Source organism: Phyllopteryx taeniolatus, chromosome 4, assembly GCF_024500385.1.
Source record: "Phyllopteryx taeniolatus isolate TA_2022b chromosome 4, UOR_Ptae_1.2, whole genome shotgun sequence".
Lineage (NCBI taxonomy): Eukaryota > Metazoa > Chordata > Actinopteri > Syngnathiformes > Syngnathidae > Phyllopteryx > Phyllopteryx taeniolatus.
The window spans coordinates 5,741,499-5,765,927 of NC_084505.1; the positions used below are offsets into that span (position 1 = coordinate 5,741,499).

Below are 24,429 nucleotides of genomic sequence, written 5' to 3' on the forward strand. Positions count from 1 at the left end.
ACATTTTACGGAGCCTTGCATGCATGAAATTTATTTTGGTTGTTTCGCTTAGTGTTTTGTCATGTTCGTAGTATGTAGTAGTAGTAGTAGTATAGTTTACATGCATCATATCCCACCAGTTTTATTTGTATGTACACTGGCTACACAGACAGCTGAAATGAAAACCAAAGACTCATTAGGGTAAAGTTTGTGTATCTTCCTGTAGAAGTCGATAACATAATAACGGAACATATTCAATTTGCCCTTTTTCAAAATGTAATAGCCCATAATGTAATAACTGGCCAATAACGCAATAGAAGTCCTGAACCTATAACATAACTTTTGACCAACAACATTGGCTGATTATTACATTATTGGCCTGGTAAAAACAATCTTTGCAAATAATTATTAAATGTAAAAGAAATATTGTGTAGAACTGCTCATCTCCCAGCAGGTCTAGTGGTTAGGCAGTTGAAAAGGCTGCATTTCTCCACTTGAATGTGCTGCACTTTTGCTAATTGTTTGTTACAGTAGATTGGGTACAAGCATTGTAACTTACATTTAAATGATTGCACTTGTGGCAACATCCATTGTCACCATACTGTATCTGTCACCCCTCGTCCCCCTCCAGGTATGACCAATCAAACGAAGAATAACCAAACTTTTACCATGGCAATGAATGCTGGCATGCTATGTTAGCGTAGCAAGTTAGCAACAGAGCTAACCCAATTCCGGCCTCCGCCCACATGTACAGTAAGAAACACTATGTGATTAAATGGCACAATAGACATTTTTGTCATGAATCACAACGTAAAACACTGCTAAAAAATAAATAAAAACAACACAATGTAACTCCAAGTCAGTCACCATTTTGTGAAATCAACCTCTCCAATTAGGAAGCAACACTAATTGTGAATCAGTTTCCCCTACTGTTGTGCAAATTGAACAGACAACAGGCGGAAATAAGAGGTAATTAGCAAGACAACCCATATAAAGGAGTGGTTGTGCAGGTGGTGACCACAGACCATTTCCTTGTTCTCATTCTTTCCGGCTGATTTTTTTGGTCACGTTTGCATTTTGTCAGTGTTCTCACACCTAGAGGTAGCAGGAGGCGGTGTCTACAAACCACAGATGTTGCTTAAGTAGTGCAGCTCAATGGAAAATCAATGCGAGCTGTGGCAAGGTTTGCTGTGTCTGTCAGCACAGTGTATAGAGCATGGAAGAGCTATCAGACAGGCCAGTACACCAGAGTACAAAAGGAGATGTGGAGGGCAACAACCCAGCAGCAGGACTGTTACTCGCTCCTTTGTGCAAGGAGGAACAGGAGCGGCACTGCCAGACCCCTGCAAAATGACCTCCAGCAGGCCACGAATGTGCATGTTTCTGCTCAAACTGTCAGAAACAGACTCCATGAGTGTGGTATGAGGGCCCGACATCCACAAGCGAGGCCTGTGCTTACAGCCCAACACCGCGCAGGTTGAGTGGCATTTTCCAGAGAACACCAAGATTGGCAGTTTGCCGTTTGCGCCCTGTGCTCTTCATGGATGAGCGCAGATTCACACTGAGACCGTGTGACAGGCTTGACAGAGTCTGGAGACGCCGTGGGGAACGTTCTGCTGCCTGCAACATCTTCCTGCATGACCAGTTTCTGATACATGACAATGCTCGGCCTCATGTGGCTGGAGTGTGTCAGCAGTTCTTGCATGATGAAGGCACTGATGCTATGGACTGGTCTGCCCGTTCCCCAGTCCTGAATCCAATCGCGCAGATTTCATTCCAGATCTGGGAGGAGATCCCTCAAGAGAACATCCGCCGCCTCATTGAGAGGATGCTCAGGTCTTGTACTGGGTCATAGAGGTACGTACAGGCCACACACACACTACTGAGCCTCATTTTGACTTGTCTTGAGAAATTTCCAAGTACTTAAGTCACAGCCTGTGATGTGATTTTCCACCTTTATTTTGCTAATGATTCTAAATCCAGCTCTCCATGTGATAATTTTGATTTACGTTGATTTACGTTATGTTATCTTGTTCTCGATGCATTCCACTGGTAATGAATAAAGATTTTCAACTGGAAATTTTCATTTATTGAGAGTTAGGATGTGTTATTTTAGTGTTCCCTTTATATAATCACACAGCACTTGGACTTCCCGTGAGTGAGTGGCACAGCTGGGTCTGGCTGGCAAGGTGTCTCATTGCTGCAATGAGGTGAGATGCAGTTTAATTTCTGTTTTATCACTACATGGTCTTTTCATTGAGTTACGAGAAATAAACAGCTAAGTCTTTGTTTTGAGCGCTGCTGACTGCACAGAAAAATGTTTTATATACTGTACACTTTAAAAAACATTGATCACATACGGTATGCTTTATATGAAATGATAGATACAGTGGGTGGATGGATGGATGATGGATGCATAGATGGAAGGATGGATGGACCGATGGATGGATGTGGATGCCTGGCTAGACAAGCTTATCCTCAGTTATACAAGTTAGAGACTGATTAACTGCCTTTGGCATCATAAAGCATAGGGTGGAATTCTGTCTTGATTGTTTGGCATTTAAGAGCAAGCGTGCCCAAACTTTACATCATGTCTCTCAGCTAAATTGGATTTCAACTATTTGATGCATTTACTTCTTTCTTTACAGAACTATTTGTGATGGACCAGAACAACCTAAATACAACGCCAATTCCAATGAAGTTGGGACATTGTGTTAAACATAAATAAAAACAGAATACAATGATTTGCAAATCATCTTCAACCTATATTTAATTGAATACACTACAAAGACAAATTATTTAATGATAAAACTGAAAAACGTTATTGTTTTTAGAAAATAATCATTAACTTAGAATTTTATGGCTGCAACACGTTCCAAAAAAAGCTGGGACAGGGTCATGTTTATCACTGTTACATCACCTTTTCTTTTAACAACATTCAATAAACATTTGGGAACTGAGGACACTAATTGTTGAAGCTTTGTATTTCCCATTCTATCTTACTGCACAGCTTGAGCTGTTCAACAGTCTGGGGTCTCCGTTGTCATATTTTACGAGGCCAGTCTAGTACCTGCACTCTTTTACTACGAAGCCAGACTGTTGTAACACGTGCAGAATGTGGTTTCGCATTGTCTTGCTGAAATAAGCAGGGGCATCCATGAAAAAGACGTTGCTTGGATGGCAGCATGTTTGTCCAAAACCTGTGTGTACCTTTCAGCATTAATGGTGCCTTCACAGATATGTAAGTTACCCATGCCATTGGCACTAACAAAGCCCCATACCATCACAGATGCTGGCTTTTGAACTTTGCGTCCATAACAGTCCGGATGGTTCTTTTCCTCTTTAGTCCGGAGGACACGACATCCACAATTTCCCAAAACAATTTGAAATGTGGACTCGTGGGACCACAGAACACTATTCCACTTTTCAACAGTCCATCTTAGATGAGCTTGGGCCCAGAGAAGCTGGCGGTGTTTTTGGGTGTTGTTGATAAATGGCTTTTGCTTTGCATAGTAGAGTTTCAAGTTACACTTACGGATGTAGCGCCGAACTGTATTTACTGACATTGGTTTTCTGAAGTGTTCCTCAACCCATGCGGTGATATCCTTTACACATTAATGTCGGTTTTTGTTGCAGTGCCGCCTGAGGGATCACGGGCATTCAATGTTGGTTTTCGGCCTTGCCGCTTACATGCAGTGATTTCTCCAGATTCTCTGAACCTTTTGATGATGATATGGACCGTCGATGATGAAATCCCTAAATTCCTTGCAATTTTACATTCCATTGCAACATTGTCCTTAAACTGTTCGACTATTTTCTCTCGCCCCATCTTTGCTTGTGAATGACTGAGCAATTCAGGGAAGCTCCTTTTTATACCCAATCATGGCACCCACCTCTTCCCAATTAGCCTGTTCACCTGTGGGATGTTCCAAACAGGTGTTTGATGAGCATTCCTCAACTTTCTCAGTCTTTTTTGCCACCTGTACCAGCTTTCTTGGAACGTGTTGCGGCCATAAAATTCTAAGTTAATGATTATTTGCTAAAAACAATAAAGTTTATCAGTTTGAACATTAAATAGCTTGTCTTTGTAGTGTATTCAATTAAATATAGGTCGAACGTGATTTGCAAATCATTGTATTCTGTTTTTATTTATGTTTAACACAACGTTCCAACTTTATTGGAATTGGGGTTGTAAGTCAAAAGTAAATTGTTTCACAAACATATGGTAGGGGACATCTGTCAGGCTGACTGTAGCCTACTGAGGAATTGATCGAATAAAATGTGTGGTTATGACATCTGACCTGCCATTAATCATTCCCATGTACTTGCAAAAGTGCCTTAATGAGCAATTTATGAGTGAACGTCTTCAAAATTAAACCCTGATGGAGATTAGCTGGATAATGACTAAACAAATGCCCCAAAAAAAGTGGTTGCAAGGAAGGTCAAGATATTTGGCCAAATGGCTTCTCCATCACTGTGATTGACTGGTACTTTAACTCAAGGGGGTGGCACAGTGACCGACTGGTCCGCACATCTGAGTCACGGTTCACAATCTGGCTTTCCTGTCTGGAGTTTGTATGTTCTCCCCGTGCCTGCATGGGTTTTCTCCGGATACTCGCGGTTTCCTCCCACATGACAAAAATATGCATGGCAGGTTAATTGAAGGCTACCGTAATTTTTCGTGTAAAATGCGCACACATGTATAATGCGCACCCCCAAAGTTGACCTCAAAATTCTGGAAAACCCTTCTACCTATGTATAATGCATTGCTTCTACCCATATGATCAAAACATGAAGTACTATCCGTATTTTCTTAGTTTTTTCAAAGAATTATTTGAAAAAACTAAAAAAATACGGATAGTACTTATTTGAACACACAATACTTTATTTTTATTTAATTGCTCATATTTTGAAATTCACACCCCTACTTATATTTCGTGAATGATAAAACACACAGTTGTGCTCATATGTTTGATTACCCAGGCAGGATTTGTAAGATGTGTACAATTCTTTTAAGAAAACATGAAGGACCAGGCGAAACACATTTAATTTTATTTTAATGGGATTCAAATTAAACTGTCAAGCATTTCAGAAAAGAATTATTATTGAACAAAACATAACCATAAAGACATTAATGATGGTTGTTGTTTAGTCATCAGTCGTATTAAAAAAACAAATACAAAACAATATTTCACAAATTCTCCCCGAGTATGGAAACTTATGAGCACAATTGTACATATATGCAGTCATATTGGAATGAAAGTGTAGTTTCCACCTTTTTCATAACCTCTCAGTGGCATGCTAGAATGAAAGTGTACAACTTTTTCCTAACCTCTAGGGGGCGCTGGCATAGTAGAATGAAAGTGTAGAGCTTCTTCATAACCTCTAGATGGCGGCATACATTGATAAAATGTGAAGTCTCTTTCCTTTTCTCCTATACCTATGTATAATGCGCACAATTGACTTGACAATTTTTTTAGGTTAAAAATGCGCATTATACATGAGAAATTATGGTAATTGTTTGTAGGCGTGAATGTGAGTGCAAAAGGTTAGTTTTTTCATATGTGCCCTGCAAATGGCAGACGACCAATTTTAGGCCTCTCGCCCGAAGTCATCTGAAAAAGCTGTCAGCACACCTGCGACCCGAGTGAGGAGAACCGGTTAAAAGAAAGGATGGATGGATGAATGGATGGACAAAAAAAAATAACTCATACTTGCAGTTTAGGACTCAGGCTCTACTAGCAGGTTCATTATTCTTGGCAGATGAAACAAGTGGGTAAAAAAATAATTAAAAAAAATCTGCACATACAGTCCAGTTACAAGTGTGTGAATTTCCTGTATTTTTACTTAAATTGGTCATAAAATGTGCTCTGGTTTTCATCTGAGTCACACAGAGTGACTGAGTCAGTTTTCTGAAAGTAATACCACACACAACAAAAAAATATGATTCACTGAGCACAACAACAAAAAAATCACTGTGCGGGGTGGAACAAGTATGTGAACCTTTGGATCTAAAAACTAGTTGAGCCTCCTTTGCCAAGGCAAGGCAAATTAATTTGACACTTTGGACTGATTTCACTTCTGTTGGCAATTTATTCCATTTGTGTGCAGCATAACAGCTAAATGCTGCTTCACCATGTTTGCTTTGGAGTCTGTGCTCCACTATTGCCCCTTTTGCATTGTACCGATTCTACCCCAACCAGCCTCGCTCTGCCCCTTGCGGTCGCTTCTCCATTCCACTTTTTTGAAGCCGAGCGGTAACAATGGCACCGCTTTTCAGAACCTCCTCCGACCTGGTTTTAAAATGCAGTCTGAGGAGGGCCGTGACGTAACTGTCATCTGATTGACCAACAGATTTATTTCAAAGGAGTGACTTGTCACTTTCACAATCATGACGTCTCAAGGCTGCTGCACACCGAGCGACGCCAACGAAGCTGACTGAAGGCCAAAATCTAACCGCTACTCTTTCACATTTACGTACACATGCTTCATGGACTCGCACACAATTGGAAAGCACAGAACTCGAATATGCAGAGTATAAATGAATTTAAATGGTGTGCTTGTTTACATGTTTAGATACTGTATTTGGCATGTCAAGTCTGCACAAAATAATGTAGCTCATTACCAAGTAACCGGTACGATAAAGCTAATACTCTTTTTGTACTGTGGATAAGAGAGTAAGCTTTCTCTCACGGTGAAAACACATTTCTGGTTTTAGTGAGCTGTTCTGTCGCGTCGCATCAAGCCATATAAATAGTATATAAAGCATTAAATATTGTGTTTTACATCAATACTTAACTATATTCATAATGTATAATGTACAGCGGCTAAAATAAGTATTTAACACGGCGCCATTTTTCTCATTAAATATATTTCCCAAAGTGCTATTGACATAAAAATTTCACCAGATTTTGGGAACAACCTAAGTAATCCATGTATACAAAAAAAGTGTAACAAATAAACTCCAAAATTAAGTTGACACAGGGAAAAAGTATTGAACACGAAGAAAGGGAGGTGCAAAAAGGCTTGGAAAGCCAAGACAACACCTAAAATCTATCAATAAACAGCAATCCAGCCCCTTGTCAATACAAATGTATATCAGCTGGTTCAGTCTTAATTGATGGCCTACAAAAAGGTCACATTGCCAAGGTGTGAATCAAGACACATGTCATGATGGGTAAGAGCAGAGAGCTGTCTCAAGACCATCGCAAACTAATTGTTGCAAGACATAACAATGGCACTGGTTCCAGGCGCATATCTAAGCTTCTGAACGTTCCAGTGAGCACGGTTGGGGCCATAATATGTAACTTAATTTCTGATCTTATTTGTTCTACTTTCTTTGAATGTATGGACTACTTGGGTTGTTCCCAACATCTGTTGAAATTTCAGGTCAATAGCACCTTTGGGAGTATATCTAGTAAGAAAAATGGTGACGTGTCAAATACTGATTTCAGCCGCTGTACCTATAGATGAAAAAGCAAAGATTGTGACCAGAATGTATGCCAACATACGTAAACGCTGGGTACGTTCAAATGAATGGAGCCAGCGAGCCTCCTTTCAAATATCCACACTCTCGCTTTTATTCTCACCAACACCCTCTCTCGTTAACAACCTGCTCCTTCCTTAACTACTGTTCTATCTTTTTATGGTTTAAGGAACGTGATAAAGTACAAGATAATGAATACACAGCATCAACCGCATATATGGGTTGGCCGGGCATCCACTTGTGAATCGTTCATGTACAGGGGTGCGACGGCAACTCTACCCGATGGTCCCATCCAGTCGGGTTTGATCATGTCGCGTAGTGTCCGGCAGGCTAAAAGCAGCTTTTGTTCTGTTGTCGACTGAAAAGGTGTGGGCATTTTTGTCCATATTGGCACAAGATGAAATACAGCAAAATGGAAGGTGTGACAGGAAACAAGCATGTTACCTTCTTCTTCAGTCCCTCCCACTTTTGATTGGTACCTGTTGTAATTGAAAAGCAACGGAGGCTTTTTTGTTCATTCATTTATTTACAGCATTTGTTTTGGACAGTGACACAAAACCTCAATTGAAGTGTAGTATTCTGGAGACACCGTGACTATGATAATCAACAAAGTTCTGAAGAAACTGACTCAAGGGTGAACAGGAGGGGTCCAAAAACTGACCCTAGAGGGACCCCATATGTCATTGCCATTCAATGAGATTGAAAACTTCCAATGGTTACAAAATAACTCCTTTCCTCCAGGTAGGACCTGAACCATTTAAGGACTGTTCCATATAGTCCTACCAACATTTCTAACCTGTTCAACAGTATATTATGATCTACTGTGTCAAATGCCGCACTGAGATCCAACAAGAACTGACACCTTTCCCGATTCAGTGTTCAACCTTTTAACATATAGTACTTTGATAAGAAGTCCATTTAAGTTCAAGAAATTGCTGAGGTGGTTAAAAAACAATTTCTCTACAATCTTGGCTATGAAGAGGAGGCTTAAGATGGGTCTATAGTTTTTTAACGTGGAAGCATCCAGCGTTCTCTTTTTTAGAATTGGCTTAATGGCAGCTATATTTTGACCGCAATAACCTCAAATAAATGTTTCCTGTAGTTGCAGATCAGACGATCAGGAGAAATGTATCGCTCTTCAGGTTATTCCACAGCATCTCAATTGGGTTGAGATCAGGACTCTGGCTAGGCAATTCCAAAACCTGTGCGTTCCTCTGTTAAAGTCATAAATTTATTGATTTACTTCTGTCCTTTTAATTATTTGTCCTTCTAGCATCACCCATCTTCCATTCAGCTTCATCTGTAGATAATAGCAATGCGTCCAGTTTCTTAGTAAACAAAGCTGTTCCAAACCATCACCGTTACGATGAGGTTTTGATGGTAAATGCTGTGCCATTTTTTTTCCTCCACTCTAATCTGTAGCAATATTTTTTGGACAGTAGTGGCTTCCTCTGAAGTGTCCTCAGATGACATTGATGACCCTTTACCTCTCTACATCTCGTTTCTAACTTGCAATATTCCTCTAAGAAGCATTTTCACAATTAAGCGGCGAGCTATCTCACCCCACTCCAGCGTCAAGCGCAAGAGGCAAGGCTGTATCCTTCCCATGCCCGTGTTGTGCTGCGCAACAGCATTACGATACGCGGAGCTCTAGAGTGCGACTAATTTGGTCACTCGTGTGCCCTAGTTTCTCAACGGTGCTCCAAAAGAAGAAGAAAAAAAGAAAAAAAAAACGGGCTAACTAGAAAATATTTAGGGTTTTTTCTATAAAAAAATATTCTGGTAGGTTTTATATTTTCCATTAATTTAATCAAAAGACAAGGCAAGAATGAATATGCCTTCAACAAAACATCAGGTTTAACAATTTGACAATTCAGAATGATTTACCAGTAAGTCTGAAAATCAGTTGATCTAAATCAGGTAATTAAGCTCAAACTATGCTCCATTGTCATTATAACAGCTAATCTATAGCACAATTGTCTAGCAAAAGCAGACTATACAAAATTGTGAGCTTTGTTACTTTAATGTGGCAGAAATGTCATAAAACATTACAGCATTATTTTCATAACACTTACTTTTAAATTAATTATAGTTCTACCAAGACTTAAGGGATAATGACTTTAGAGACAAACATAGGAGGGAACCATTTTATGATGATTCCTTGACCCTAGTGAGGATAAACAGTACGGAAAATGAATAAATGAATGTAGCACATCCCTGTAGCATATCCCTATGTTGATATGAAAGTGTAGTTGCATCATAGCAAAAGTTTAGTTTACAGAAGATTGGCTGTAATTTAATATACAACAATGCTTCTTCAATAACATTCTTAACATGCAGCTGGGATTTGAAAACTCCAGTAATTATACTGACGATGATATCAGCCAGCCACAGCGACAGCCACAGCCACAAAGGCAGGTCAATGCACAAACTAATTTAACTATTCTTCTACATTCCTCCCGCCAGATGTTTTTCTATATTTCACTCACCGAGAGAGGGGAAAGTGGGACAACCTCTCTCCAGGAAATGTCTAGCCAGTCAAAAACGTACTCTCAGGAAGATTCATAAATCATTACTTTTTTTGTACGGCAGCTCATAAACTGTACAATACAATTCACCCACTCAGAAGTAATCAGCTATTTAAACTATCTGCACAAGCAGACTTTACTTCTAACCCACAGCTTCAGGTTAATATTTTCACTATGTTGCTGGCTCTTGTTGACACTGAGGGATGAAGCAGCTGGGACTTCTTGTCACAAAACCGAGCAGTAAAAATATGGATTTAAAAATTTATTTCAGCATTGCCTCAAGATGTTTCAAACACGACATTTTACTCCTGATAATAACTATTAAAGAAAATAAGCTCTCATTAACAGCAAGACTGTCAACATTTATGCAAAAACTGCCAAAGGAAGTAACCATGTACAAATGAGGAGACTGCTGAACAGCTTAGAAAAAGGAAAATGCCTGTAATGCAAGCTCTAAAGTGTTTGTTTTGACATTGCCATCCACTCGTCATCATCATGACTGTTACTCAAATTCCCAGAAAATCACCAAAGCACACAGATCCAGTTCTTGAGCAACACTGAGCTCAGTGGTGAGTTGTGATGCCTCTTAAGTCAATGCTCACTTGTAGGATTTCAAATGTTGCTCTTAATGTTTGCATCTATGAAAACAATAAGTTTATAATTTGGGCACCCAAATTTGAACGAGGACATTAATGTTGCCAGAGATCAGACTGACAAGGACACTTCACATTTAAAAACTCTGATATAAGGAAACTAAAGGAGAGAAAGAAATATGATGCCGACATCCTTCAGGTCATTCTTGAGAATACATTCACTTCTCCAACAATGCCACATCACTGCAGAAATTGCTCTGTGCAGCTGCTTTCCTCGGCCAAGTTTGCATGAGATTATTCCAATGAGACACAAACAGATACTGGTCAGTGAAAGATAACGCTCAGAATCCGAGATATTATATACATACGTTCAGTGTTACTAGTTATCTTTCAGCTACAATACTTGCTGAATCCTATGTAGTGGCCATAGGGCAAATTACCTATCAAATGTCATGGAATCTTTCGGAAGTATGACAAACAACACAAAGAGCACATATATAGTCACTATAATTTTGTGCATTTACTTTAAGCTTTATTTATTACATTTTGACTGCTGTCATCTAAACACTACATTAAGGTGGTGCCAAGCCCAAGCAGAAAAAAGAAATAATAAAAATAGAAGATGCCAAAGACAAAAAATGCCAAGTACCACCCAAAAAACACTTTGGTCTCCAAGTACCGCCAAAATGAACCACATTAAAATGTGGTAACGTAGTAGGCCTAAGTGTAAACAGACTAACAAACTAAGATAAAAAGGAAATACTCATGATTTATTTTCCGAAGCCACTGGAAGCCACAACAGAGGGATTAAAGTGTCATGTGGTTCACAGTTGTACTATAAACTATGTACATTTTATTCCATGTAATATGTGTTTTAATTTTTTTTTTTTTACGGTTTTAATGTTTTAGGCTGTGAAGTTTTTATTTTACCACAACAAAATTCCAGCATACATTCAAAATCCCGCACCGCAACATGGTAAATTATGCGCAATGTGAATATGACCAAAATTTAAAAAAATATATATATATCCATGCACTGAATCTGCAATAGGTGAAGCACGATATAGTGAGGGAACACTTTACACTGTGAAAAGCTGCATGACAAGCTCTATATTCCATCTCACAGTCACCATGACAACAAACTGAGGTGGACGCACACTGGTGAAGCAATGACACTATGTTTAAAGCCTGCAATTTAAATAAATAATCTCCTCATTTCATGTCATCCAGTGTGGCTTTTAATCAAATTACTGCAAAAAGCCTACAGTGTACAACTATATAGCCACATAGCTCTGCTTCCTCTTACTCAGAGAGCATTGTCTTTTGGAAGTCTAATTTGTTCCAGTGCCAACTTGGTAGAACTGGTGCATTTAGCGGGAAAATAAAACAGCTGTTTGGAAATATTTTTCACTTGAGTCAAAGGACCAAGCCCAGGGCGAGTGTGTATCTACAGCAAAGACAGATTTTAGTCTTACTCTTCTGCAGTCACTATCAGAGCAAACTCGTCTGAGAACTCTTCAAATAAACCTAAACCTAACCCTACACTACTAGGGGAAAAGAAATAATAGAAGCACTTACACTTTTCCATCTTGAAAAAAAATTGCAGAAGCTAAGTGTATATACACTACATGCATGGACCGACCACCCCATACAACCCCAATTCCAATGAAGTTGGGATGTTGAGTTAAACAATTAAAAACAGAACACAATGATTTGCAAATCGTGTTCAACCTATATTTAATTGAATACACTACAAAGACAAGATATTTAATGTTCAAACAGATTAACTTTATTCTTTTTAGCAAATAATCATTAACTTAGAATTTTATGGCTGCAACATATTCCAAAAAAGCTGGGACAGGTGGCAAAAAGGAAGTTGAGGAATGCTCATCAAACATCTGTTTGGAACATCCCACAGGTGAACAGGCTAATTGGGAACAGGTGGTTACCATGATTGGGTATAAAAGGAGCTTCCCTGAATTGCTCAGTCATTCATAAGTAAAGATGGGGCGAGGTTCACCTCTTTGTGAACAAGTGAGTGTGAAAATAGTCGAACAGTTTAAGGACAATGTTCCTCAATGTACAACTGCAAGGAATTTAGGGATTTCATCATCTACGGTCCATAATATCATCAAAAGGTTCAGAGAATCTGGAGAAATCACTGCATGTAAGCGGCAAGGCCGAAAACCAACATTGAATGCCCGTGACCTTCGATGCCTCAGGCGGCACTGCATCAAAAAACGACATCAATTTGTAAAGGATATCACCACATGGGCTCAGGAACACTTCAGAAAACCAATGTCAGTAAATACAGTTTGGCGCTAAATCCGTCAGTCCAACTTGAAACTTGACTATGCAAAGCAAAAGCCAAGTACCCTGGCTTCTCTGGGTCCGAGCTCATCTAAGATGGACTGATGCAAAGTGGAAAAGTGTTCTGTGGTCCGACGAGTCCACATTTCAAATTGTTTTTGGAAATTGTGGACGTCGTGTCCTCCGGGCCAAAGAGGAAAAGAACCATCCGGACTGTTCTGGACGCAAAGTTCAAAAGCCAGCATGTGTGATGGTATGGGGCTGTGTTAGTGCCAATGGCATGGGTAACTTACACATCTGCGAAGGCACCATTAATGCTGAAAGGTACATACTGGTTTTGGAGAAACATGCTGCCATCCTTTTTCATGGACGTCCCTGCTTATTTCAGCAAGACAATGCCAAACCACATTCTGCACGTGTTACAACAGCGTGGCTTCATAGTAAAAGAGTGCAGGTACTAGACTGGCCTGCCTGCAGTCCACACCTGTCTCCCATTGAAACGGAGACCCCGGACTGTTGAACAGCTGAAGCTGTACATCAAGCAAGAATGGGAAAGAATTCCATCTACAAAGCTTCAACAACTAGTGTCCTCAGTTCCCAAACGTTTATGTAATGTTGTTAAAAGAAAAGGTGATGTAACACAGTGGTAAACATGATCCTGTCCCAGCTTTTTTGGAACATGTTGCAGCCATAAAATTCTAAGTTAATGATTATTTGCTAAAAACAATAAAGTTTATCAGTTTGAACATTAAATATATTGTCTTTGTAGTGTATTCAATTAAATATAGGTCGAACATGATTTGCAAATCATTGTATTCTGTTTTTATTTGTTTAACACAACATACCAACTTCATTGGAATTGGGGTTGTATATCATTAAGAAATCTTTTAAGAATCATTAAGAAAACAAAAATGTCACTGACCCTATCTTTTAATAACGTGGAGAAATTAACTTCATGAATGGCTGTGTCAAGGTTTTTTGTCATTTAATACCAATATGATTTGCAAAAATATGTTAACTAGTACAAAAAGTATTGTGTAGTGACAACATGATCAGCCGAGTACTGCCAAAATAGCTGGTTGGTTGTTTTAGAGTACACAAAGAAGGAAACTTTATTACTAAATTCTAATACTACTGTCAAACATTTAACATTAAACATGTAACATTAGACACAAAAATAGCCAAACATACTACGTATAAAAACAGTACTCACCACTTTCGCTCTTCTCAATCACGTCCACTGTCTCACCAGCCTTGAGGCTGATCTCAGAGTTCTCCTGTCTCTCGTAGTTGGCCACAGCTACATACTGCTCCAGTACCATGGGCTCCAAGCTATCAATCCCTGGGTGGAAGAAACACGCCGTCAACCACCTGCCTGCTTTGACACGCCACGAACACCCGCTGCTTCCAACTACACTCCTGTTTCTGTGCACCCCCAATGTTGCCATCAGCCGACCCCTGCACTCTGTCACCACGTTTCTTCCTTGGACGAGCACAACATGAGCTGTCGATTGGACTGCATAGTTCCAAACTTTTAGCCATATGGCTGACACGAACCCCGGCCAACTGCCAAGTTCTGAGGTGGATCAGAAGAGATCAAAACAATAGGAGCAAACCCAGCGAGGTCGTTTGTAGAAGTTGCATCTTGCACCGAAAGTGGACCCATGAACTGAATCCAACTTAAGACTAAAATACGAGAAAATAAAATGGAACGGGAAGCCACAAAAACAGTCTGAGGGGAACGCTGGGTAGTGAATGGAAAATGTGGCTGAGAGGAAAGGCCTCCCCTCTTCTGCTGTCAGGAGCCAGTCCCAGACAGGGCGGGGGGCGAACACACCAATCATAGTTGTCGGCAATGCTGGCCTTAAATAGAAACATATGAGAGGACTGTAGGAGAAGCACAGGGAAAGAGGCTGGGTCTGAGTATATGTGAAACAAACTAAGTGTCTTTTTTAGAATTTTCTTCCTTCTCTCTGATGTTCAACTGCGAGTGTATATATGATGCTTGTAATCCACTAGAGCGTGTCAATGACAATCTAAATTTTCACAAGATTAAACATCAAAATCAATTACTGTAGCTGTTTTTTTTGTTTGTTTTTTGTAAAAATATTCTGGTTGGTCTGTTGTAGTGAAGGGGATTATATTAGAAAAAAGCCATGTTTGTTTTCAATGTGTCCAAAATATCACAATCCTTCACAAACTAAAACCATGCAACTCACACAGGCCTATTTTGCGTATTTGTCAAGCAACTCAGTCAGATTTGGAGTAGCTGATCATCCATCCATCCATTCACACCTACGGGAAATGTAGTCTTCAATCAACCTACCACACGTTTTGGGGATGTGGAAGGAAACTGGAGTGCCCGGAGAAAACCCACGCAGGCACGGGGAGAACATGCAAACTCCACACAGGCGGAGCCGGGATTTGAACCCCAGTCCTCAGAACTGTGAGGCTGATGTGCTTACCAGTCGTCCACCGTGCCTGAGTCGCTGATCAGTTCAGTGGAATTGGAATAGTTTTTGTATTCAGGGCAGTATAAATCAGTATATATTCCCAAGAATCATGGTTAAGGTAAACAACAAAACTGTGGCCAATTAAGACTTCTTGGCAAGTACCACAATTTATCCTAAATGCTTCTTTGTCATGAAAGAATAGAAGTGTACTTCTTGTTTTCCTTTGATATGACCTTTATGAAGCTCTATATGCCGTGCAAATTGCCGCCGACGAATTCAGGGTATACACCGCATCTCGGCCAAAATTAGCTGGGACAGTCTCCAGCTCACCCCGCGACCCTAATGAGGACATGTGTTATAGAAAATGGATGGAAGGAAGACCTGAACTGTATGAACTGATCAGGAAGCTTAGTAGTAGTTCAAAGTATGCTTAGATGCATTAGCAGGAAAGGAAGGCGAAGACAATACAGACAAGGACCATACAGTTAACATGACATTCTTACATTTCTTACATACGTGAAAATAAAATGTCCGGTCAGGATGAGCAACCACATAACAGGTCCTGGCAATGCCAGCGACTATGAAAATTAGAAAATAACATCTGTCCCTGTCTATGCAGACACTGAAACAATTTCATAATCTGATCTATTTTTCTCTATAAGGTTAAACGATTAACGATGAAGTCTGATCTTTATTGTGCCGACCATAACAATGATAGAAAACAGGCAGAAAATACCAATGAGGGCTTGTAACCATAAAATCGCTCCTTACAGGGTTGAGACTCCTGTCTTTTGTCAGCGGGCAAAGAAAGAAGAAATAACATGAAATAGCTGGTTTATGTATACAGAGTAACCAAAGCCAGCCACAAAGACAGCCCTGTTTTGAAACAAACGACAAACGACAAACCTGGAGGACTGTTGACCTAGCTCCGCCGACTGAGGGTCATGTGAGAAATGAGTCCTGAGCGGCCGTCCGTGGAACGGGCCAGTCCCTATTACAAGCTCACTGTGGAGCTGCGAATGGGCCCGGGGACGCTTAGTGGGTTGGGTGGCTAGAGGCAGCGAAAACGTGTGCCATTTGTGGACGGGGATGTCAGTCCAGTCTGAGAGACAGACCTGGGCGGTGTGCTGCAACGGCTGAATTGCTGCGGCACTAATAAATTTCCCAGGACCCACAGGCAATCCCCTCGATGACCTCCTACAAGCCTCTAAGTCAATGGCGATTGAGCCAACCAGACCTGCACTTGCATCAGTGTGGACAGGACTTAGCCAAGTTCCCGTGATATGAAAGCAAATGTCCAAAGACAGGTGTCAACTAGACCTTGTGTAGGAGTGTTTGCTAGGAGCGTCTCTTGGAGAGACGCAAGGCTCAGTAACAAGTGTGACAGGGAATTTCCAAGACGTCACACGCGTGCAGCAGCATCATACTCCCTGCACAGCATGTCAGGTGCCTCGGGCACCTGGCAGTAGGGTGTAGAGCCTCATCAGGCGCCACTATTGTGGCCTCGGGCACCTGGCAGTAGGTTGTAGAACCTCATCTGGCGCCACGGTCAGGGAAGCCACGGCTGGTTCCACTGATGACATGTGGTCCAGGCCAAATCTGCATAGATACGAGAAGCCGACCAACAGTCGTCGCTCTGGAGAATGCTTTTGTGTACCCCCAGCATGCCTGTAGTTCCTTAATATATTTCTTGGAGGGAATGACCAAAAAGGAAATAGGGAGACTCTGTCCCCTTAAAAAGACGCTGGAGCCCATGAACTGCGCTGCAGGTATAGGCGGCTCCAAACACACAAGAGCGAGCCACCCAAAAGAAGTGGCTACACTCATGCTCACACGAGAGCAGGTGGAGGTATGGGAGCCATAATCCAAAGCCAGTGAGTGCACCTCTGGAGAGTCTTCACAGTGCTGGTCAGCGTCATGAAAATCTGAGTCAGAAGCCACCATGTAAAGGGCGTCGTCCTCACTAAAACAGGCCACCTCCCGCTGAACAGTGTATTGGTTTTAAAGCTTGGCAGACAAGGACTCAAAGAGAGAACGCAACTCAACAAGCTCGGCAGTCATGCCTCCAGCTTCAAGGACAAACTGACACGCTTAGGCAGAACCGAGGAAGAGCCACCAACAGCAGGTTTTTCCTGCGGCCCACTCTGACCCTTTGGCAGCTGGTGCGACTGCGAACCAGTACCAGGCTTCTCCAACATGGACAAGCGGGCAGCACATAGTGAGGAAGGCATACTGATGGAGTTCATGCAAGTATCTTCAGACTTCCTTCAGGTGGTCGACCCCCAAATATACGGGACATAAATCATGGCCATCATCCGGCTGAAGCAGAGCTGTACAAGCTCTACAGCACAACAACTCCATCATGGCACCAATGAGGAACTGTTGGATCAATGGAACTCCACTACTGATTCAGCCAATTCCACAGCCATCAGACATGTGAGCTGAAAACCACTTGTGATCGAATTAGCATAAGACCGCGTCGAGTTGAAAACACCACTGGTGATCTGAATATGAGACACAATCTACCCCGTCGAGCATGAAATGAGACCGAAAGCGATCTTTGGCTATGTCAAACAGCCGAAACCATCAACACAGGCAGCCCCACCAAGATGGTAGTAGCTTTGAAGTACGATGAAACAAAGTCACAAACAGTGTGTGTCACCTTTGAAGTGAATCCAAGTACTGCTGAACCGAAACGGACGCTGAATGAGTAAATGAGAATAAAGACAGCCTACCTAATGTGACAAACAACAGGAGTCAGACCTAATCGGGGACCGGACTGACTAGGCAATCCAGGTAGAGTCCACCTTGAATAAGAGCAGCTTGGCCACTGAGGGGTGAGAGAGGCTCACTACCTCAACCGTGATATAAACAAACCCACAAGGCAAAAGCAGTAAGCAGCAGGGAGTGAACGAGTTGTGGACTGGGGCAGCAAACAGAACAAGCCAAAAGTACACTAGACCAACGCACAAGAACAAAAGAACTTGCCTTCCATTGCATGCTCAGGGGCGGCACCGGGAGGTCACGTGACTTCGTTGTTATTCAAATCTCGACCTGCGCATGTGCTAGAGGGATCATCCAGTGCTTGAAGCACTACCTCTGGCGGTCAGGAGGGATGAAATGGAACTAAAATTCACACCATATTTTGTGATGCATGGCAGGTTGCTATTCTAACATTTGTATTATAATATGGTTTTATTCAAAAGATTTGACCAATATGAATAATTAACCCACAATGCATTGCACGCAGGCGGCACGGTGAATGATTAGTGAGCACATCTGCCTGACAGTTCTGGGGGCACGGGTTCAAATCCGGCCTCGCCTGCGTGGAGTTTGCATGTTCTGCCTGTGCGGGTTTTCTCCGAGTACTATGCTTTCTTCCCACATCCCAAAACTCAAATTAGTTAACTGAAGACTATAAATGGCGCGTAGGTGTGAATGTGAGTGCAAATGTTTGTTTATATGTGCCCTGCAATTGGCTGGCAACCAATTCATGGTGTACCCCGCATCTCGCCCAGAATCGGCTGGGATAAGCTCCAGCTCACCCGCAACCCTAGTGAGCATAAGCGGTATGGAAAATGAATGAATCAATGTTTTAGAAGTGATATTGTTCAGCAATATCTGAATTTTCACAATAATAATTTATGTAGTTCTTTTTATTTCACATTCATACTGATTTAGGTTACCATTTACTCAGTACTCAGTACTGTATTTTTTTCACTGAATACTTTCTTACTTTCTTACTCCATCCATCCATCCATAATATATACACCGTATTTTCGCGACCATAAGGCGCACCGCATTATAAGGCGCAGTCTCAGTTACGGGGTCTATTTCTGTATTTAACACATACATAAGGCGCACTGTATTATTGGGCGCAGGCATGGTAAAACATAGGCTCGCTTAAAACATACGGTAACATGCATGCACGCCAAAACATTCGCTAGTATGCAAGGCAGCGCGAGCAAAACTGAGTTCGGGTGTACTTTATTGAAGTATTTAACAATGTAAACAGTGAGTTTGGTTGTACTTTATTGAAGTACAATGTACACACGTTATTTTTTGATCAATCCTCATCCACAAATTCATCAAAGTCCTCATCTTCTGTATCCGAAACAGCTGGGCAAGTTCTCCATCAAACATGCCGGGTTCCCTCTCGTCATTGTCGGAGTCAGTCTCGTTGCCGGGGGGCTGTTCAGCAATGATGCCGGCGTTTTCCTGCTTCCTCCACTTGCTAACCATGGATTCATTGATCTTGAATTCTCTCACAGCTGCTCGATTCCCATGTTCCTCCGCGTAACTGATAGCTTGTGCTTCGTAAGCGTGTCTCTTCGTAGGTGCCATTTTCGGGGGTCCTTAGCCAAACCGATGTTGTTTTGCACAACGCACATACCAGCGCTATATACCTATTGGGGCGTGCCTTTAGCGTCCTCTTTCACGCGCACCCTTCCCCCTTTAACATCCGCATGCTATCCTCAGTCACGTCCGCCTTTCCTCTATACAAGCAGCGGGTCGGCAGGAAATGCTCCCAGTCAGTCAAGCAGCACACTCATCGAAGTCACGCAACATTTACAGATTTTGGAACTCGGTGCACACATAAGCCGCGCCACATTATAAGGTGCCCCGTCCATTTTGTAGAAAATTTAAGACTTTTAAGTGCGCCTTATGGTCGTGAAAATACGGTATATTTAGAGCTTGTACAGCTCTGCTTCAGCTGGATTTTACTTTCTTACTCAACTAATCATTTGTAGGACTACTTTTTCCTTTTCTTGAGTCTTATTTGAAAGTAGCATTACTCCAACTTGAGTACAATATTTGGCTACTCTACCCACCTCTGTTGATGAGAAAGTATACTGTAATTGTGATTCATTTGTATGTGCCAGGAAACACGTCCTTTTCTTGATCACTCCTTCATATGACCAGAGATGCCAATCCCTAGCATCACCTCTGAGGAACATTTTGAAATATTTTGTCAGGAACCTTATGATTTTGTGAGCAACATTTGCTTCTCAAAAGAACTTGCGGCACCAGAACTCAAAACTCAGAACAACGCTTATGTTTTCTTTCTATTGTTATTATATTTAATTTATTTGAATTGCTTTGAGTGAGGGGCGGCACGGTGGACGACTGGTTAGAGCATCAGCCTCACAGTTCTGAGGTGCGGGGTTCAATCCCCGTCCCCACCTGTGTGGAGTTTTCATGTTCTCCCTGTGCCTGCATGGGTTTTCTCCTGGCACTCCGGTTTCCTCCCACATCCTAAAAACATGCATTAATTGGAGACTCTAAATTGCCTGTAGGCATGACTGTGAGTGTGAATGGTTGTTTGTTTCTATGTGCCCTGCGATTGGCTGGCAACCAGTTCAGGGTGTACCCCGCCTCCTGCCCGATGACAGCTGGGATAGGCTCCAGCACGCCCGCGACCCTAGTGAGGAGAAGCGGCTCAGAAAATGGATGGATGGATGTTTTGAGTGACAGCTTGTATTTTTTTAAAGTTGTGATTTATTCAATATGATGTCACTAAATTGTTAAATATACAATAATTTGGTGACAGTTTTATTTACAGAATGACATAAGAAGTATCAGGTAATATGCTTGTTTAGCAAAGCTAAATTAATTTAAAAAAAATATATAATGTAGTTTTATGAAAACAGCATTCTCGGAACACAGGCGATAAAATACTGTTATGTATTCACGTACATGGTGGTTGTGATTATGTGGGTTTAAATAAATATGGACAGGTAAGTGATCATGTAGGTGCTCATTAAGGTGAATAAATTGACTTATGTACAGACTCTTTCCAAAAAAATGTAATATATTGGAAAAGTTTATTTATTTTCATAATTCCATTCAAAAAGAAACTTTCATAAATTATCGATCCAGGGCCCACAATTTAAAGTACCGGTATTTATTTATGTGTTTATTTTCACATAATTTGGGCTTTCTGCTCACAACTGACACCACTGTCATCGGCCTCATCAAAGACAGTGACGAGTCTGCATATTGACAAGAAATGGAGTGGCTGGAGCTGTGGTGCGGCCGACACAACCTGGAGCTGAACACGCTCAAGACTGTAGAGATGATCGTGGACTTCAGGAAGCATCCTTCGCCACAGCTGCCCCTCACACTGTCCAGCTGCCTTGTGTCAACCGTCGAGACCTTCAAGTTCCTGGGAATTACAGTCTCTCAGGACCTGAAGTGGGCGATCAACATCAACTCCATCCTCAAAAAGGCCCAGCAGAGGATGTACTTCCCGCGGCTTCTGCGAAAGCATGGCCTGCCACAGGAGCTGCTGAGGCAGTTCTACACAGCGGTCATCAAATCAGTCCTGTGTTCTTCCATCACACTCTGGTTTGGTGCTGCTACAAAAAAGGACAAACTCCGACTGCAACGGACAATCAAAACTGCTGAAAGGATTGTCGGCACCCCCTACCGACCCTTGAGGAATTGCACGCTGCCAGAACTAAGACAAGAGCATGCAAAATCCTCTCGGACCCTACACATCCCGGTCACTACCTCTTCCAGCTCCTTCCCTCAGGTAGGCGCTACCGATCAATGCAAACTAGAACTAGCAGACATTCCAACAGCTTCTTCCCTCTTGCAATCAACTTCTTAAACACCTAACCTACAATTCCATTGCAACATGCTGGCAATTTTTTGTCTTTTTGTCTTGAGTTTGTTGTCACATTTCTGTCAGGCCAATTATATATTACTCGTGCACTCACTGTAGTAGTCTCACCACGCTACACTATTTGCATATCTGTTGTTGACCAATACTGGCCACTCATGCCAGAGTAGCATCTGCTCCATTTGCACACTGACTGAGGAGTATATGCAACATTTGGACAATCAACATTGTCCCAGACTACTACGTACTACTCGCTTGAAGTCTCGGCGCCCTTTGCACAATGGTCATTGCACAGGACTATTGCAATATTAGTCATTCGAACTGCTCTAAGTGCTAGAGGACTCTGCATCTTTTTGCACAATTGTTTTTTGGACATACTTGGCAAATAAAGAGGATTCTGATTCAGATTTTTTTGGAAAGGGTCTGTATCTCTTTTGTGGCATGGTGTCTGACTGGTTAGCACAGCTGCCTCACAGTTCTGAAGACCCGGGTTTAAATGGGTTTTCTCTGGGTACTCCGGTTTCCTCCCACATCCCCAAAATAATGCATGGTAGGTTAATTGAAGACTGTAAATTGCCCGTAGGTGTGAATGTGAGTGCAAATGGTTGTTTGTTTATATGTGCCCTGCGATTGGCTGCCAATCAGTTAAGGGTGTATCCCGTCTCTTGTCGAGAGCCTCCAGCTCTCCTGTGACCCCTGTGAAGATAAGCAGAAAATGGATGGATGGATGTCTAGTGATGTAAATATGTATTATGTATGTATTAATTTATATTGGAGAATGTGTAAAACAAATTGACTTACAATATTTTGTATTGTACAAATACTACCCTAAATCATTTGGACAAAACTCAATGCAACAACAAAAACAATAAAAAAAATATTTTATAAAAACAAAACCTCAGTACTCTATTGTGCAAACAAACAAATAATGCTGGTATAAAATATTTTATATACCGGAATTTCTTGTACATAATGCGCACCCATGTATAATACACACCCCCAAAGTTGACCTCAAAATTCTGGAAAACCCTTCTACCTATGTATAATGCATTTTTTCCAATGTGTGATTGTGCTTCTACCCATATGATCAAAACATTAAGTATTATCTGTATTTTGTTCGTTTTTTTCTTTCAAAGAATTATTCTGAATCTAAGCACTTGAACACAATTTAATTTAATTTACTTGTTCTTATTTTGAAATTCACAGCCCTACTTGTATTTAGTAAAATAGAAAACACACGTTTGATTACACAGGCAGAATTTGTAAGAGGATACAGGACCTGTGTGCAGTTGTCACTGAAAATACGTGTACAGCGGGCTCTGGGGAGCATTTTTGAGCAATAAAAACTGCAATGGTTTCTCAAAGTCCTACCAAAGGCTCGGGATTCAAACCACCACCTGTAACTAGTGCAAAGGCGCCTGTTCTAGCCTGGGTTCTCCGTCTTTCTCCTGTTTATTACTCTTTGTCCTCCTTTTGTTTTTTTGGGGGGGGGGGGGGGACATGCAATTACATCATCAATAAACATTGCGACTGGTTGGTATAGTCCAAGTGTTTGTCAGCCAATCACCTGCCACGATAATTAGATATCAAGCACGTGATTCGCAGTCCACAGTCTCTGCTTCGCCCTCACAGTGCTCGTGAAGTCCAAATAAAGCAAAAATTATGCTGTGCTTTTATTTTGAAAATGTTGCTTTTATTTTGATGTGCACACATATGCAGATACAAGTGAGCAAGAGCTACAGTCCAGCTTGTCTGAAATTTTTGCTATAGTTAGTGAGTTTTCTGACCCCTCTTGCAACTATTTAAAAAAAAAGAAACTAGCCACAATGCCAATAGTGGTTTTCATGTTAGCAACATTCTTATTTCTTGCACGGTGTAGGGCCAGAGGGATAATGCAGCTTCATAGACGACGTGTTGGTTGTATTATAAATCATCATTGTAACATTATATCTGTCAGTGTCAATACCATTACAGTTCCAATTTCATTGCATCTACATACCTACCTACCTACCTGTGTATCTTTATTATGATTTCGAAGTCCCAACTACGAATAGGTAATATGAGTTTGGTTGGCTCAAAATGTCAGCATATTTTTTTTTAAAAACTAGAAAAAAAATATGCACATTGTAGACATGAGCTTTGTGAATATTGAGTAAATTGTAAATAATTTGGATGATCGCTTATAATTTTGTTGAAAAATGTATTGCCTAATAATAATAATAGCATATCTACACAAGTAGCAGATAAAATGTGAATTCAATGCTTTATATAAATACTTTAAATTATTATGGAATACAGTTGAAGTTAACATGGTGCCGTGGTCTTATGACGACCGTTCCGGTTTCTCGTGTGGCCCCTTTTGAAAATTTGTTGCCCACCCTTCTCCGCCACGAATGTATGTATGCTGGAGTAGCCAAACAGTTTTGGAGAACCCAGTGCATCGGCAGGTATAATT

General features: G+C 41.2%; 1 protein-coding gene across 6 annotated transcripts in view; it reads right to left on the minus strand.

Annotated features, from left to right (window-relative positions):
• The window catches only part of sh3pxd2aa (SH3 and PX domains 2Aa), a 171,024-nt gene that overhangs the window by 47,288 nt on the left and 99,307 nt on the right, over positions 1-24,429 (minus strand). For all 6 annotated transcript variants that reach the window (XR_009788356.1, XR_009788357.1, XM_061772138.1 and 3 more), the window contains one exon: positions 14,110-14,238. Coding sequence is in view for 4 of the 6 variants with exons in the window: in XM_061772138.1 (XP_061628122.1) it covers positions 14,110-14,238 (129 nt within the window). In the remaining 2 variants the exon portion in view is untranslated. The remainder of the gene's footprint in view (positions 1-14,109; positions 14,239-24,429) is intronic.